A 17,723-nucleotide genomic window follows, 5' to 3' on the forward strand; every position below is an offset into this window, starting at 1 on the left:
CCGTCCAGGGGTCTAGTTACAGCCGGGGCGGCCCAGGAGAGGAAGCTGGTCTCCGAAAGGAGGCCCCGTGTCTCCTCATGGCCTCAAACGCTGCTGTGCTGTGTGTCAGTGTTTATGAAATGCTTCTCAAATAAGGTCAGTGTTCCACGCAGAGTCAGGACTCTAATAAAATGCAGAACTTGTGCTGTTTGCCAGCTAGCTGTGGAGGCATACTTGAATTCTTTCTCAGATACAATTGTTCTCATATTAATATTTTCCCCATGCGTTTTTTTTTTCCAAATTCTACTTGTACATTTTTTTTTTATGATGTGTGAGTTTTCCTACATATTGTAGCCACTAACAGGGATGAGTGGGGCTTGCTTTCACCAGTGGTTCCTGAAGGCTCGATGTCTCATCCTTCATTTTCCCCATCACCCCATAAATTTCTTCTCTGAACCTAGCATGGTGGCTTTCACCTTGTCAGTCATCTGGTGGGAAAGCTCAGCCCAGACTGAGTTCCATATTACTTTGAGCTGTTCCGGTTATGAGGATGTTTCCCTTGCTTTAGCCGTCATTCTGGGCTGCTGAGCTGCGCTGTGCTCTGCCGTGCCCAACTCTTCGTGACCCCCTGGACTGCAGCCTTCCAGGCTCCATGGGATTCTCCAGGCAAGAGTACTGGAATGGGTTGCCATTTCCTTCTCCAGAGGATCTTTCCAACGCAGGGATCGAACCCACACCTCTTGCATCTCCAGCATCGCAGGCAGATTCTTTTACCATCTTACCACCTGGGAAGCCCCAGTCATCATTGTTCAGTTCAGTTCAGTCACTCAGTCATGTCGGACTCTTTGTGACCCCATGGACTGCAGCACACCAGGCCTCCCTGTCCAGCACCAACTCCTGGAGTTGACTCAAACTCATGTCCATTGAGTTCGTGATGCCATCCAACCATCTCTACCTCTGTCATCCCCTTCTCCTCCCACTTTCAATCCTTCCCAGCATCAGCACTCAAATAAATAGCTCCCTTAAATGACTCCATCTTTCAAGGAGCCCCTTACGTGGTTCTACTTTCTTGAGACTGCTGGTTAGTAATTACTCAGATGAAAAGTTCTCTCAACTCCACCTGGCTGGGTTACTGGTATTGGTATGAGGCTCTATTTGCATTTGTAAAAGATACATCTTGATAAATGAACAGGAAAAGCCCAGTCAAAATTCAAAAACATGGGTTACCCTGAGCAAGTCCTTTGAATTTGCTGTTTCCTCACCTATAAATATAAGATGCCAAGACGAACCCTGATCATCTTTTAGATGCAGGATTTAGCTGATAAAGCTCCTGTGGGCGGCGTCAGTAAGTCATTGCCACGGCACTAGATTCAGGAGACATTTGCAGACATTTGATCTCATTCAAACTCTGCATCAGTGCCATGAGAGAAGCATTGCTCCCACCATTCTAAAGGTTACAGATGAGACAATTAAGACTCCAAAAGATACTCCTGTAAGTTTCTGCAGTTAGAAAGTGGATGGAAACCAGGTTTCTCCCTAGGTCTTTTTCCTCATTAAAGGTTATATCAAACTGTACTCTCCATGGGTTTCACATTAACACCTCTTCAAAACCTCATGCATAAAACACTTTCTACCTACATTACAGAGCTTGGCAGAGGTGCAGGGGAGCAGCAGAATATCAGAAAGCACTAGATGATCCAGAAACTTTCATAACACATTTCTGAGCAGGACAGCTCGCCAATGAAATCATCACTGCTGAGTTTTCCAGCACAGAAGAAGCCGCTCTATTCTCTGCTTGGGTTGCATGGAATTTAGGAGCATGTTGTGGTCATCATTCACAGGGGTCAGCCCAAGAGGACCTCCCCCCCCAACACCCTGGGCATTATGGAAGATTCCGGGTGGCCCTGAAGACGAAGTCTCAGGCTGTCTTCAGGACACAGCCACAGACTGGCAGCCTCCAGTCTCCAACTAAGGTCCCAGCCACAAAGATCCTCCTGAAAGACAATCTCAGGAACTGAGGTTTAGATGGTCAAAGTCCAAATTTGGTACTAGGCAATGGAGAGCTACCTGCAGGGCAGGACTGGGTAAGACGCCAAGCTTGGAAGGGTCAAGGTGGGGGCCAGGAGAGACACACAAGACGCACACACCCATGGTCAAGCCCACAAACCTCAGATTAGAAGAGACCACAGACACACTATGCAGACGGACCTGAGCCACGGTATCTACTAACTGAGGGCAGGGGAGCAAGGAGGGGGGACGCCGGGAGCAGACGGAAATGAGGGAGGCTGAGAAATGCAAGAGGGAGTCAAGGTGGGTGGTTCAGTGTGCTGGCAGACTTTCAGGAACCACACTCCACACTGTTGCCAAAGTGCGGAATGAATCAGGGGTCAGGAACTCAGACTGGCATTTCGGACAAGAGAAGAGGAACCGGAGCCCACACAAGCAGTGATAAAACCATGAAAAGTGAAGTCGTGTTCATTCCAGCGAGCCTGCATCTTATACACATCCTGTACCAGCAGGACCCAACCTCAGGGTGGCAGAAGTCCAGAGGTCACGGCTGAAAGAAGGCGAGTGGTACCACCAGCTAGAAGGAAAGACAATCCCTGGCAAGAGCTAGGCAGATACTCATGGGGGAAAACGCCCGCCAAGAAGGCTCATCGGGGCCTCCGCTGGTGGTCCAGCAGTTAAGACTTCGCCTTCCACTGCGGGGGTACAGGTTCAGACCCTGGTCAGAGAGCTAATAGCTCACATGCCTTGCAGCCAAAAATCTGAAACAAAACAAACAAATAAAAAAAGCAGAAGCAATATTGTAACAAATTCAATAAAGACTTAAAAAAAAAATGACCCACATTAAAAAAAAAAAATGAAGCCACATTAGAATGTTCTTGGAGGGTTATTCCCCTCAAATCTAAAATAAAAAATCATACTAATTAGCCACATAACCATGGTGATATTTTCCCTAAGACTGGGTTTAGTCCTAAACACCCTAAATGCCCCCATTAGATAAAACTTTCTTAAGAGCAGCCCCTATCATGTTAAATGGGGCTCAGGCCCTCTTAGGTTTCTTATAATTGTGAACTCTGTAAACCTAAACTACATTCCTGTTTCTAGCCATGGGAACTCACTTCTCCAATTCAAATGTCACCTATTAATACGTCCCCAAGCTGGACAGGCTAGCTCTTTGGCCAGGTGGCCAAAACATAACATCGGAACCCCTCTCAGGATACCCTGCGTCAATAGGCTCTCACTGATTCAATAGGATCTTGCCTTTCTCCCTTCTGGTCGTTCTTTGAGAACCAGGTTTGGAAGAATGGACAAGGGGGTGCTAACTTAACTTGGGGAAGGGAAAAGTGACCAGTGGTGAGAATGCAGACTGGAGACCAGCCTGCCTGGACAAACCCTGGCTCCACACCTACCACCTGGGGAAGGGACCTCTCTGACTCTGTTTCCTTATCTGTAAAACAGGGACACAAGGATTTCCTGTTTGGCATGACGGTTTGAAGACTGAGTCTATGCATGTCAAGAGGGAGACCAGCACCAGGCCCAAACAAGGGCCCCACGAACGGGCGCGGTGGTGGAGGGGGAGAGCACCACCGCCACTGCCATCGGTGAGTACAGAGGCCTCAGGAGCACCTGGACACTGCAGTCCTCTGCGCCGCGTCCCGCATCACGTTCGTTCACCCGCTCTCCAAGCAAATGGGCTCCGTACCAGGGGGCACCAGACAGTCAGAGAAATCACTTTGAGAAACGGAGGTTCTCAGAGGGGCCATGCGGCTGAAAAGAAGGGCCTGATTTCTCAGGCTAGAATATTTCACAGGAGAGAATAACACACCTACACACACACGCACACACCCCACATCATAGGCTGATGGGGCTTCTGGCACCAAACTTGACAGAAAAAGGATGAAGCAAAAGTCATGAAGGAAAAGGCTACAAGAAACCAAGAGTGCAGAGAAAATTCAACACACGGGGGAAATTAAACATTGATAGGAAATCATTCCCGAGAAAATAACGAACAATAGAACTCCAGGAAAAGAAGATGCTACAGGCCAGTAAGACCTCAAGGTTTGTACCTACCCCAGCCAGGAAGAACAGGACAATGGACTTGTGTAATCTACAGCCCAGACCATAGAAAGATGTGGGAAAAAACAAGAGAACGCTGCTGACTGTATTGACAACCTGGATAAGGATCTATAGCGCAAGCTCACTAAAACTGCAGAGGGGATGAGGAGGAGTGGCTAATGCACCAGAAGGAAATTCAACAGAGAAACGTTCCTGAAAGGCTGATGAAGTGAAACTATTCGCCAAAGTTTAATTAGGATACGTGCAAAGTGTTGCACTTAGATGCCAAAAGTCAAGGGCACAAGTCGAGGATGGGAGAAAGTGAGGTGAACAGCACGGAGGACCGGGGAGACCCTGGGGAGACAGTGACCAGCAAGGTCCGAACGAGCCGACCCAGGGGCGGGGCTGAGCCAAGTGAAGAGGCCCTGCCGCAGGCGAGACAGCGAGGGACTGGAAGGCCTCATTCAAACCAACGCAAGGCAAAGAGGACTGGGGTCTAGTTCAAGGAAGAAAACTGTGAAAGGAGACAGTGCTTGTCTCAAAGGCTGACACACACAGAATAGCTGAGGTAATTATAAAAGTTTATGGAAGAAAAGAGAAGGCTTGGGTAAGCAGGTGGTGAGAAACGTAACAGCAGCAAGATGTCTGAAGTCCTATCATTTGGGAAAAGGATTCTGCTTGCTCTGTGTAATAACAAGTAATGGGAGATAAGTCCAACCCCCAAACAAAGAAAAATTTTTTCTTAGAACTGCTTTTAAAAATGGAATAAATCGCCTTAGGAAGAACTGAGGGCCTCACCACTAAATGTAATCAAACAAAGGAGAATGACCACTTTCCCCCAAATTACGCTGGTGGAAGACCTATCTGCACATGGTCGAAACTTGGACAAGAGGACCTCTTTCAACCTCGACAATCTATATTTTTCCAAACAGGCTTTATCTTGAGTGTGCTCCAGAATGAAGACCACAGTCAATAAGAATTGTGATAAGCATGATAATAGGTGTATTTATGGAGGATGCACTGGGATCCATGCAATCTATACACCTGACACAGCGTCCCATTTAAGGGGATGATTCTCATTTTATAACGAAGACGCTGAGGTGACCCAGCTAGTTAAACAGTGAACCAGGACTGGAGCCCCATCTGGCTCTGAAATCCACACCTCTGCTCACAAAAGTATTCCTTCCCCACTTCCCAATCTGCTCCGTGTTGAGGATCTTTCATCACACACACTTGACACTGTTTCTGGGGGAATGGCTGGACCAAGCACAGGGGCCAGTAACAGCCACGAAGACCACAAACGGTGGGAAGGAAAGCGGAGCCTTCGGCAGACCGGAGGGAGCAGTAGTTTCGAAATACAGTCTAGGTCTCCCAGCAGAGTTCTCCCCATCTGAGTAAGACGGGTTTAAATTTAAGTCTGGAGAATAATGAATAATCGGGAGCCTCAAAAAACTCAACACCAGAAACCACAGCAGGGCACCCTCGGATCTACTCTATCCAGAATTAGCAGTGCTTCAGAAAATCTCTCAGGAAAAAAAAAACATGCCTTGTTTTTGTTTGTTTTTTGTTTTTTCCAGCAGTTATAAAAAGGGTTAAGACCACCTTACATAACAAGGGTGGAGCATGCTAGTAAATACAGCTGTTTCAAGTAAAAGCGGTAACAGAGGCAGACAAGGGAAGTCAGTAAAAGTAGGCATTTAGGCAAAGACAGAAGGAATAAGCATTGAAAAAATAAAGGAGTCAGGGCCAAAAATTCCACATGTAAATCCAACCCCCTCAAAATAAATAAATAAAATGCATTCCTTATTTAAATATTTCACAGAGCAGCACGCCCATGGAAAAGATATGAACCACTTCAACCATAATCTCATTTTTATGAAACAGAGGCCAACCTGGGCTTAGCTGGGGAGGAGAGGGAGGGAACCGGGCATGGAGGGATTGGGCACAGCCTACGTGCAGGCAGGGAGCTTGCCCCGACAGGCACACTTCGAGTGGGCATCTCAAAACTTCCAGCTGGATGAGGCCCGAGATGAAGAAATGGAAATAACCGCTGTGGTCACAATCATAAAGAGTTTGTAGAGGCCTATGTGCCAGGTACTGTGTTAAGCACTTCCGGTACATTATTTCATTTAATTGTCCCCCAAAGGAACACTGACTCGATGCCCTGTACAGATAAGGAATGGTAGTTGGAAAAGCAACATGCTGGGCACTGTGCTGAGCGCTCCACATGGATGCCTTGGGCCACGTGCACAGCATTCCAACAGGGGCCAGTGTGAGCGTCATCCCTGTATACAGGTGTGGAAATACGGTACAGAGGGATGAAACAGATGGCAGCCCAGAGGACTGGGGTGACCTGACCCAAGTGCAACAGCAAAGATGGAGCAGAGCCAGAACGGAGCTGTCTGTCTCCAGAGACCAGGCCTGAGCCAGGAGGCACGGGGCTCTGAAGTCATCTTGTATCACCCACTTGGTACCAAAGGCCCCCCAGCTCTCAGACCTGCTGCTCTCGCTTTCCAGGGGAGAAACAGGTCAGTGACAGCAAAGGGAACTGCAAAGAAACAAAGTAGCAAATATGCAGAAGCCAAGGAGGCCCAGCTCGGGTGCAAAAGCAAAACTGCACAGCGAACCTGCAAACACATGGGTTAATACAAGCAGAGGAGCAATCAAACACCACAGAGTGGACGATAATGCTGGTGAGCTTCTGATTAAAAAGTCCTACCCTTTAAGTGATCGGGATTTCTAGCTCTTTTCATGGGCATGTGCACAGTAGGAGTTTTGCAAGATTGCTTAGCAACGCCTCACAACCAGACTCCAGAATGGATCACTCCTTGCTAACTCTAGTAAAGCAATAATTTTAGCTCATGAAAGCTAAATTGTAGAAATCCTAATAACTCATATAATAGGTTACTAGTAAGTAGCCTGCAGCCATACATAAAAATGCACATCTATAACCACTCAGCTTTCACTTGTATGAACCAAAGAAAGACGTGTACTTTTGAGATTCATCATTAATTTATTTAATACATACTTGCTGAAAACCTACCATGTGCCAGACTCTGTTCTATGCTATGGGAAAGAGGCCCTTGACAGTTCACCAGTGAGCTATAGGCTATACACGAAAAACATGGGCTGGACTAGAAACCTGCTTTTAGGAAAATGAGGCCTAGAGAAGGAAAGCAATCCATTCTAAGTTGCACAGCACCCTACAGGATATTTTCAGCTGCTTATATCCCACCCAATAGACTCAGCAGGAAAACCCTGCTCCCCTGAAGAGGGCACATTCCCATGATGGTCCAGAGAGGCCCCAGGATCCACCAGTTTGCCTCTTGGTCCTCTGAGCTGGCCTGGAGGGCTGGGAGTACCAGGATGCAGGGCCTGGCTGTTGAGCATCTTGGAAAGTCTCCCACTTGACCTCAGGACCTCTGTGGTCAAGTAAGGGAAAGCCTATGACACGGTGGCGGTTTTTATTGGACCCAACCACCGGCAAAGCTTGCCGTCATCTGGAGTGATGGAGAAAATTAAGTTACCACATTCTCACGTTTCAGCCTTTAGCCCGTATTCTTTCGCAAACAGGAAATGTTTATTTAAATACAGCAGTCTCCAGCATGTTCCAGAGCCAAGTGAAAAACCAAAGATGTCCACTCTTGCCCCCCTCCACTGTCCAGGCCACCACCTCGCTGTGGGTGAGGAGCAGGCCTCCGCCTGCCTAGGCAGGACGGGGCGCAGAGGCCCTGCGTGAGAGCGCACGCTCATCTGTCTCCTCCTTTCTGGGCCGAGGTTGTGGCTGGAGGAGAATTACATCTGTGGGCTCCTTTTGTACTCAGAAGGGTCAGTGCAGCATCTGTTTACTCTGTGCTCCACGGTGAATGTTTTCTTTCAGGCACCCCCATTCGCTTCCTCTCCCCTTGTTCTCTATCTCTGCTCCGTGGATAATAAATTACTCTGAATTCTCCTCTGCGTTTATTTTGCTTTCTTGTGGGTGTCACCTCCCCACTGAAGGGGAAAAAAATTTTTGTCAGTAGTTTATAAACGGCAGAGAGTTTCTCTGTGTGATGTGCTGGCATTATGGAGAGTATGCTAGAACACAGACCCCTAGGCTCACAGACACCAGCTTAATTATGAACAATTTAACAGGCCCCATTCCAGGCCTGAAGCAAAGTCCAAATGGTGACTACATCACCCTCATGTACGTTTCCCTTAAAGGCACGCCATGGGTGGACACGGTCACAACACCACCAGAGCAACAACCACACACACACACACACACACACACACACACACACACACCCCTTCATAAAAGGCTCTTTGGGAGACAGAATAGCAGGAATGCAGAAGGGAGAAAATGCTTCCTCTTTGTTATAAAATGCAACGTAAACATTTGAGATCAGAAAATGGCTTTTAGGAAGGTCCCGAGCATCTAAAGGCAGCGCCGACAAAAGTTGCTGTTGTTCCTGTTTGGTCGTTCAGTCGTGTTTGACTCTTCGCGATCCTGTGAACTGCAGCCCACCAGGCTCCTCTGTCCATGGGATTTTCCAGGCAAGAATGTTGGAGTGGATTGCCATCTCCTTCTCCAGCGGATCTTCCGGACTCAGGAATCAAACCCCAGTCATATTTTTTACCACTGAGCCACTGAGGAAGCCCCGCTGATAAAACTTAGCCACATGAAAAAATGAGCCTTGAGAAGCTGAAAGGGCTCACTAAAGGAAAGTTCCTTCTTCTATCCTTTGATTACATTCTTGAAGTTGGATTACTGGTTTTCCTCTGTATATGCCATGATTTTATATACAGTTACTGGAATGCAGTGGACGCTCAAGTTACGTTTGTTGAATGAATGAAGGGAAGAGTGAATGAAAAATTCCTCCCTAAAGAAATCCTTAGCATAACTCAGAAATTCCACCCCCTCCCCCCAAGACTATGCAGAATTGAAATGTTACATGTGAGCTGACAGAGAGGGTGTGGGATGATGAAGGACTATTGGAACTGTTGGGAGGCTGTGCCTAATCCTTGCAGTAACTCTGACCCAGCCTGCTTGTAAAACCTGCCCCCAACCCCCACCCCGAGGAGGAAAGAGACTAGATGAAAAGCCAGCCTTGGCAACCACCTCACCCTAATGCAAGCCCAGCAAACAAGACATCAATGGCCAGAACCAACGGAGGTGAGATTCACACATTCCAAAGCACCTCCTACTCCGCCAGTGCCTGCTGGCGGCCATGATGGCAGAGGCCCATGGGAATGCCCAGGACTCCAGCTTCTACCCAGTTTCTTCAATGACAGAGCAGATGGGCAGCCCCCAGCTGCCTGGGTCTCCTGGGGGAGGCAGTGCAGTGCCATGCTGGCTGCAGAGCTGTGCCTGCAGCTTTTGAGGACTTCCTACATGCCAGAAGTAGAGGGGCCTACTCTCCTTGTAGCCTCAAACATGCCACATGATTTTAAATATCAACGAGACCCCAAACAGGAGCGCTAATGTCCAGGCAAGGGAATGTTTGCAGAATGTTTGTTTCAAGGCACCTAAAGCAGCAGTGACAGTTGCCTATTCTAAGACCCCAGCCCAAGGAGAGCCCTCCCAGGACCATCTATTTACAGATCTTGGTCCAAGTTGACCCTTGTTCCAAGGATGTCCAGCAGAGGAGTAAGGGGTGTACACTTGGGAGCCAGATATACTCAAACACTTAACTAGATACTACATGACCTTGAGCCAATGACAAAAAGGCTTAACAGTTAAGTGGAATAATAAGCATTACCTTTGTAACTAATAAGACGGTTGTAGAGATTCAGCAAGATAACACATGTAAACAACTGAAGCACACAAAGCATCCATTAAACACTAGCTACAGTTCTTATTTCACTCACTCACGTGGTGGGCCCTGGTGTGAAGAGGGAGGGGAATTTAAGCTTCTCAGTTATAGGTTTCCAAAAACACCACTAAAACAAGTTTTTCACTGGCATGGGAGAATATAATATCTGATTCAGTTGTGGAAGCCTGGATTCTGGCCCTTTTACTGCCACCAACATGCTGTGTGGCCTTAGGTGAGTCATTTCACATTTCCAAGCTACATTTTCCACCTGCCTGCATGAAGGTTCAGCTCTACCCTCCTCTAGAACTATATGGTTCACCCCCCACAGAATACTCACTGCACTTGGATAAAAAAATGCTTTGAGCCAAAGGAGAGCAGGAAAAAGGAAGGCAATTCTACTGAGTCTCCGCTCAGGGACATAGGAAGAGTAGGCAGCAGAGAATGAAGTGGCAGGAGGTGATTAACAGGAATAACACACTCTAAGACAATCCATCGTAGTCCCTTGCCACTCTCCTCCAGACTACAGCCGGAAGGCAGAATCTCAGAGACCCCTGCGCCTACTCTAAGACGTGTGGGGAAGGGGCAGAGGGAGAACCAAGACCCGCAGGAAGCTCCCAGCTAGAGCAAACCCTCACCCACTTCTGGGCTGTGTTCCCAGGCCCTCCCAACCCCCCTCCACCATTTCTCCTTCCTTCTTCACTCCCGACTGCAGGCTAGAAAGAGCCCACCTCAGTCCAAGTTTTGAAATTGGTCCGAGGATCAAAATGATAAGTGTTTCCAAAACGTTGACATATGAAAAGTAAATATTTGGTTGCACAATTGGGGTTAAAACGAGGGTCAATCCACCCCACTCTCCAAGCGCCTCTCCTCTTGCTGCCAAGCCCAGGATCCGAGGTTGAGTGCGGTTTGTAAGATTATAGCGCTCGCTCTCATTTAAAGGGCTGTCAGCATTTCCATTCTCCGGCCCCTTTCGGAGAGGCATTTATAACCGAGCCATAAAAAATTCACCCAGGCTGCAACTTGGCTTCTCGGAAGCTGCGCTCCAGGCAGGGCGGGTTTTGCAAGCACCCACTCTGAAATGGTTTGGTTCCTAAGAAGTTAGACCTTCAGACACACTCTCAACTTTCCTCGCAAGGGCAGCCAGAGAGCGGCTGGCCCATGCTGATCTCCGAGCTGGTCACAGTCTCTGGAGCCCGCCCTCCTCGTCCCCGTGCCCTTGCAGCCCCATCACCCTTCCGCTTTCTTCTTCCCTCCCTCTTCAAACAGCGCGGGCCCCTTCCTCTCACCCTAAGACCTCCCCGTAAGACCTCCCCGGCTGCAGTGTCATCTACTCCCTCGCCTTGCGCCAGCATTCTCCTTGGAAACTGTCAGCTGGCCCTGCCTCTGGAACCCTTCACCCCTGAAGAGGCACTGCTCTTCGCTCATCACAGGGGGCCTCAAGCCCTCTCTCGCTAGACCTGTCCAAAGCCACGGACCCCCAACTCAGAGGGTGGAGGATCCCATCCAGGAGATGGGGAAGGCAGACTGCAACCAAGGCGACCAAGGGGAAAGGAAGGGTCTGGCGCGCCTGGGGGCCCTTCTGCGGGACCCAGGTGGGTGGCCCGGGAGGGGTAGGGCGGGGCGGGGGTACTTACAGGCGCTCGGCGTTGCGGGGGATGCCCCGGGGAACAGCCCGGAGGCCCAGCCCATGGCAGTCCACGCTGGCGGCGGAGCAGGTACACTTGGTGGGGCAGGCGGCAGCGGGGGGCCCGCTCAGAACACTCGCCAACGCCAAGGCCAGCATCAGGCGGGCGCGCACGGCGGCGCCGGCCCCCGTCCGCCCGGGGGCCATAGTGTGCAAGGGCCCGCGCCCGGAGGAGGCTGCCTCGGCAGGGCAAGACGCGTGGAGCCCGCGGAGATGAGCTAAGAGCACGGACGGCCTGGGGAGCGGGCAGCGGAGTTAGCGCGGAGGAGGAGCGAGCTCGGCGCTCAGGCGCACGGGGCGCGGGCGGAGCGGGGCGCGCCGGGCGGCGGCGGCGGCAGCAGCAGCTCCATCGGCGGGGCCGGCGCTGCCCCGCTGCGCATCGCTCGGAGTGCCCAGGTGCCGAGCGCCCCCTGGCCCCACCGGACCGCGGCCGGGGGCGCGGGCCGGGTAGGAAACCTGGGCAGAGCGCAGTGGGGCGCGGCGCCCGGAGCGGTGCGGCTTGGGGCCGGGCTCAGGAGCGCGGCGGCGGCGGCGGCCGGGGCACGGGGCGGCTGGGTGAGCTGGCCGGCGCTCGCTCTCTCCATTCACTGAGCTGGGCAGACACCGGAGACGCGGGGCCCACCCCTCCCGCCCCCCCAAAAACGCCAGCTCCGCCTCCCATTGGCTGCGCCGCGCGTCATGTCGACTAAGTTGGGAACTTTGCTGGAGCGACCGGGGAGCACGAAGGGAGGAGGCCACAGAGGAGGGAGAAGGAACGGGCGGGAAGAGGGACTCGCTCGACCAGCAGGGCCCCAGAATTGAGGCTTTTTCACTCTAGGGAGCCAAGGACTGACCAGGCTGGTGATACATTGTCTTTATTCCGGCACTGAGCTCGGCATGCTGCTTACAGGTCTACCTTCTGTCCCAACGTCGTCCCGCAAGGGGGCATTTGTGGACCCCTATCCTACAGATTAAAACCTCAGAGCTCAGAGAAGTGAAGTGACTCACCTGAAGTCACACAGCCCCGGGGGACCCCAAACCGCGGCCCTCTCATGCACCATGTTTTACTTCCCAGTCCATCAAAGCTGCAGCCCTGCCTCATCTACAAAGATCCTCAAAGGTCCTGCCTGATCTTGGCCAAGATCCACTTCTTCCTGAAGGACCTGTTGCATGGACACGACTGCCCTCCACGATCACAAGTGTCAGAAAACGGCCACCTGAGTTGTTCAGGTCACTGTCGGTAAGCCCTACTTGGAATCATTGCTTCTTTGCCCAGCCCCAACACTGGCTGTGCTGCTGAGAGTAGTGATGGCTGGGCCGTGGACCCCTGGGTTGACAGTGCTGGGTTTCTAGGCCTTGAGCTTCTGCTTCCTGACCAGGTGACTTTGGGTCAGTTGTGTCACCTGAACCTTGGTTTCCGAGGCCACATCACTGTCTGGGCCCGCCTCCCTGGGTTGTCTGGAGCATCAAAGAAGGACAAGTGTGATTTTCAAAACACTCATTACCTGCAAGGCATCCCTTCTGCCTCTAGTGCCTTCCTCTCCCAGTGCCTGCTCTAAATTGGCCAGGCCTGAGCTTTCCAGATGCCCTGGGGAGGGCATGTGTTAGGGGCTCCATAAATACTTGTAGGAATGATTTTGTTTGTTTGTTTGGAGGGAGAGGGCAGGAACTGGAGGAAGTATTGCCCAAACTTGAGGTCTGCTCACAGTGAAAACATCTGAATGAGCCTTTGCATATATACACATTCATACACACCCACACACACTCATACCTACAGATACACCAATGCCTACACACACCATCACACATATCATCACACACACCCACTCGTATACAAACATGCTTCCACATACTCTCATACACATTCACACTCAGTCACGTAACACGTGTGCATGCATGCTCCCACACACACTGTGCCAACGGCAGCAACTGCGCTCCTGACACCTCTTCCATTTTCTCCCACATAGACGCTGCTCTGATCCCTTCTACTGCGCTTTCCTTCAAGGGAACTTTCAGCTGCTTGGACTATATCCTGTGAATATACAGGAGAGGTGCAGATTTTATTTCACTGTATTTAGTGGGTTTTCAAAGTTTTAGCCCCAGGCACCCAATTGTATGTACATGTACACACACAGGCACTCACGCACACACTTCAGCCCCTCCATCATTCATAAACACATTAGGTGCAATTTACTGCTGTTATTCTTGGGAGCAGCTTTCAGCACAGATGCTGTTGCCATCGCCCTCTGGTGGCCATAGAGGGTCGACGGGTGACTTCAGCATTTAAGAACTCTAAACATCCTTTCCTCTGAAGCTTTCCTCCCAAACCTTGAACCAATTTAGTACCAGGACTGAGGCAGATGAGAGAACTGGGCAAAGGCCCAAGGGCACACAAGTGTCTCAGACTGTCTGGAACAGAAAGGAGTAGGGTTTTCTTTGTTTTTTCAAACGCATACAAGAGCATGTTTTGCAATCCCTTCAGGCTGGGCTCTAAGCACAGTGTATGTGTGTGTGTGTGAGTGTGTGTGTGTGTGTGTGTGTGTGTGTGTGTGTGTATGTTGGGGTGGGTGGGGTGTTTTCCACTGAAGCTGCTGGGAGGGGAGTTCATGAGCCTGACTAGATCTTTAAGTGACTTTATAGGCATTCAAGTTTGCTCTTCCCTGGGAAAGCCACCTTAGAACAGAGCCCAGAGTCAGTCAAACCCAAGAAAGGGGGAGTGGGAGAAACAGGAGGTACACAGGACAATGGCTGCCCAGAACCACGGGGTGTGTAGGCTGGAACAACCTTAGACATCACCTAATCCACCATCTCTGCAGTGTGTTCTGATGACTGCTGCTTCCACATGTTTTTTCCTGGGTGGAAGTTTCCTTGGGCAAAACCAGAGGAAGGAACGCTGCTCACTTTCGCCTCTCCTGGTGATGGCATCACAGATAAGTGTATTAAAGAGCATTTAAGAGCCCTACAATAAAATGGCTCAAAGTTCATTCAATTCTAGGGACTTCTCTAACGATTCAGTGGCTAAGACTCTGTCCTCCGAAAACAGGGGCACAGGTTCATCCCTGGTCAGGGAAATAGATCCTGCATGCCACAACTAAGAGTCTGCATGCCACAGTGAAAACGAGCCCACGTGCTACAACTCAGGCCTGGCACAGCCAAATAAATATAAATAAATAGATATTGTTTAAGTAGCGTTAAATTCAGTTTCCCAGTATCACTGGCCCTTCTGTGTGTAAACTTGATATTCTTTTGAAATTTTTGGAGAACCCCCAATAAAATTCAACCCTTATATCTCATAACATGGAAATTAAGTCTCAGAGAGGGAAAGGCACCAGTACAAGGTCACGCAGTACATCAATAAGCCAGCCAGAGCCAGATCCCACGCTCCCCATGCCCAGTATGGGGCTCCACCCACTCCCCTGCTCCACTGATTCCAAGGAATCTGCAGAATGTGTCAGCCTCCCCATGGAAGAATTGCTCTGTGTAAAGAAGTCTAAGTCCTTATGAGGTCAGGCTATTGGGTAGGACTTTATGTCTAAGTTCCAGAGATGACTTTTATACTCTGTGGAATGATTTTCAGACTGCTACACAAGTCTCTGGGGATTTTTGGATCTTCTTTCAAATCAAAAAAATGTTCCCTTTACTTTTCCATAGCCTTCTCAGAAGCAAACTACCCACCCATTCCCCCAGGAAACCCACCTCAGCCTTTCTCTTCTAATCCGTTTTCTGTCTCAATGTAAGGCCCTTTTAATCACAGCAGGTCTTCTGGTTGCAGCAATAACTAACTACCTGAAGTAAAGAAATGAATTTTTAAGGTTTGGGGGTAATGTAAAAATACAAGGAACAAATTAAAGAGGGGGGGTTTCAAAAAAGATAAGAACCAGGGCAAGAACTAGGTGCCAAGCACCTAAGATTTCCAGCCAGCCAGGAGGAAGAGATTGGTTGGCCTGCTGACATCACCTGATCACCCTCTTGGTCAAAGAAGACAAGAGCCCATGGGTGAAGGCTCTTTGCGAACTACACTCAGCTAGGCAGGTAGAAGCGGTGCAGCCGAAGGAGACTCAGGGAGCTGTAGGCTGAACATGCAGGGGAAGGCAAAGCAGAACCAGAGCAGCTTGTCTCTGCCTCACACCACAGCCATTCAGTTCCTGAGCCCTGTTAATTCTCCCCATGATTATTTTCTGAGTCTGTCCCCTCTTCATCTTCGGTGCTCCTATCATTGTTCCCAGTTATGAAAACCAGCTTTCAATCGCTCACACTGGCCCCCATATCAGCTCTCTAATTTTGCTTGTCCCTCCCACTCCCAATCCATCTTTTGCTCTGACGATCAAGGGACCTTTCTAGCAAATCTGACAGTGCAGTCTTGAACTTGGAAACAGACTTCTGTCTTTGCCACCTCATCTCCCACCACTCCCCCACACCCTCCCGACACCCCTCCTGGAACATCCTACCCTGCTCTTCCCTATCGGAGTCTCCCAGAGTTGGTTTAACTGTTGATTTCTCTAGGAGATCTTGCTGAGCCAGACTATTAGATTCTCTAGGGCAGTCACCACATATAATCCATTTGTTCCAACATTTTATTATAGAAATTTTCAAACATTCAGAGACGGCTAATCCGTTTTTGCATGCTTGATGCCTAGAGACACAAATGAATCTTTGATGACTGATGAGTGAATAAATGAATGGATCCATGAGTGAATGATCTTTCCCATCTCCCTATTCTCCTGCCATAGTTTCACTTATTTTAATGAGCACTGCTTGATCTTTGGGGGAGGAAGAGGTTACATTCTTCTAGAATTCCTGGGAGGTTTCTTTGCTAACTATATATATTCTCTCTCGTTCTGATACATTTTCTCCTACTCCATTAAAACTTAACATGATGCTGGCCATTGTCTAATGGGTTGTCCACATCATTCTCTGCCCACTGCCACCCAATTCTGTTACCTTTTCTTTCAATGCAAAGTCGTCTTTCTCTCTTTGAGAAAGCACGAACAGTAAGGGCGTATTGACAGTTAATCTATTGTCTCCCCAAGAAGCAGGATCCATTCTGATAAGATAAATACTTAATGATGAATACCTAATTTTAAAATAATATATTTTGGAGAAGAAGATAAACAGAATCTTCCAAAGTCCAGGTATACCTATAGTGGACAACTGTTACTCTTACTCCAACTATTGTGACTGTGGCTCAGAACTTTCTTGTTCTTACATAATCTTATTTCCCTCAAGACAGATTTTTTTAGGGATTCAGCAAATGACTGAAATGAGCAAATCAGAGTGTTTCCTAGGATTTTTGTCACTAGAACTGGAGAAAGAGACTAGTCCCTCTGTGATTGCAAAGCTGGAACACATGATGAACATGAGTAAGTGCTCATGATTTCAGCCGTGTGGCTCAAGCCGGTATAACGGAATGGATCGGAACCATTTTCTAGAAGGGTGAATGGCATCTAGCTTAATTTACGCAATCAAACAACCAATTATTGGGACCTTCCCACATGCCTAAGAGAAGACATAGACCACAGCTGCCAACAATCCAATTAGGAAGACAAAATTAAGATATGTGAAAGAAAAGATAGGGCATATAACTAAATGCTAATTGGCATGGTCATATAGTAATTGCTATGAAAATTCTAAAGAGGAAAAAAGCACTGCAAGCTGAATCAGGAGGGCTGAGGGATACCATTTGGCTTTTGAGGGGTGCATACATTTGATGAAATCAATGAGAGGGAAAAGAGTCTTTGCACTGAGGGAAGCAAAGACAAGAAGGCAGAAATAGAATGGTGTGAGGGGTTGGTGAGAGGGCTCTGGGAACGTGGTGTATGAGGATTTGGAGACATGTTTCTATTGATCTGAGACAAAATTTGAGAGAAAGAACTTGGATGCCTGATTTGCCTTTGGAGGGGCTTGGTCACCTTGCCAGAGAAGTTGGAGGATTCTGTGTAGAGACAATGACTCTGACTTTGAGCGATGATACAGACTGGAACCCCCAGAAGGGAACCTTTACTGAGGCTCCAGGCCCACTTTGCCCTGGTCTGAGAGGAGGCCAGATGATCCGGGCGCTTTCGTCTCCCTGAATTGGTGCATCTAGATGGTGACTCAGCCAGCTGTTGGGGTCGGCCAGGGAGATGCCCTGAGAGGCCTGGCAGGTTGGTGAGCTCAGTCAGTTTCCTCTTCAAACTATCAATGAAGATTTATCTCATATTTGAGCAGAGCAAGAACTGTCACTG

At 49.2% G+C, this 17,723-nt stretch overlaps 1 protein-coding gene and 1 long non-coding RNA gene across 2 annotated transcripts in view; one reads left to right on the forward strand and one right to left on the reverse strand.

Moving 5' to 3' along the window:
• The window catches only part of SLIT3 (slit guidance ligand 3), a 724,331-nt gene extending 712,182 nt beyond the window's left edge, over positions 1–12,149 (reverse strand). Inside the window, exon 1 of the mRNA XM_069555989.1 lies at positions 11,471–12,149. Coding sequence (XP_069412090.1) covers positions 11,471–11,667 — 197 coding nt within the window. The 5' untranslated portion in view covers positions 11,668–12,149. The remainder of the gene's footprint in view (positions 1–11,470) is intronic.
• LOC138421673 (uncharacterized) overlaps positions 11,126–17,723 on the forward strand; it is a 30,886-nt gene continuing 24,288 nt past the window's right edge. Inside the window, exons 1-2 of the long non-coding RNA XR_011249590.1 lie at positions 11,126–11,428; positions 12,575–12,739. This is a non-coding gene — a long non-coding RNA (uncharacterized lncRNA). The remainder of the gene's footprint in view (positions 11,429–12,574; positions 12,740–17,723) is intronic.

Source organism: Ovis canadensis, chromosome 16 (genome assembly GCF_042477335.2).
Source record: "Ovis canadensis isolate MfBH-ARS-UI-01 breed Bighorn chromosome 16, ARS-UI_OviCan_v2, whole genome shotgun sequence".
Taxonomy (NCBI): domain Eukaryota; kingdom Metazoa; phylum Chordata; class Mammalia; order Artiodactyla; family Bovidae; genus Ovis; species Ovis canadensis.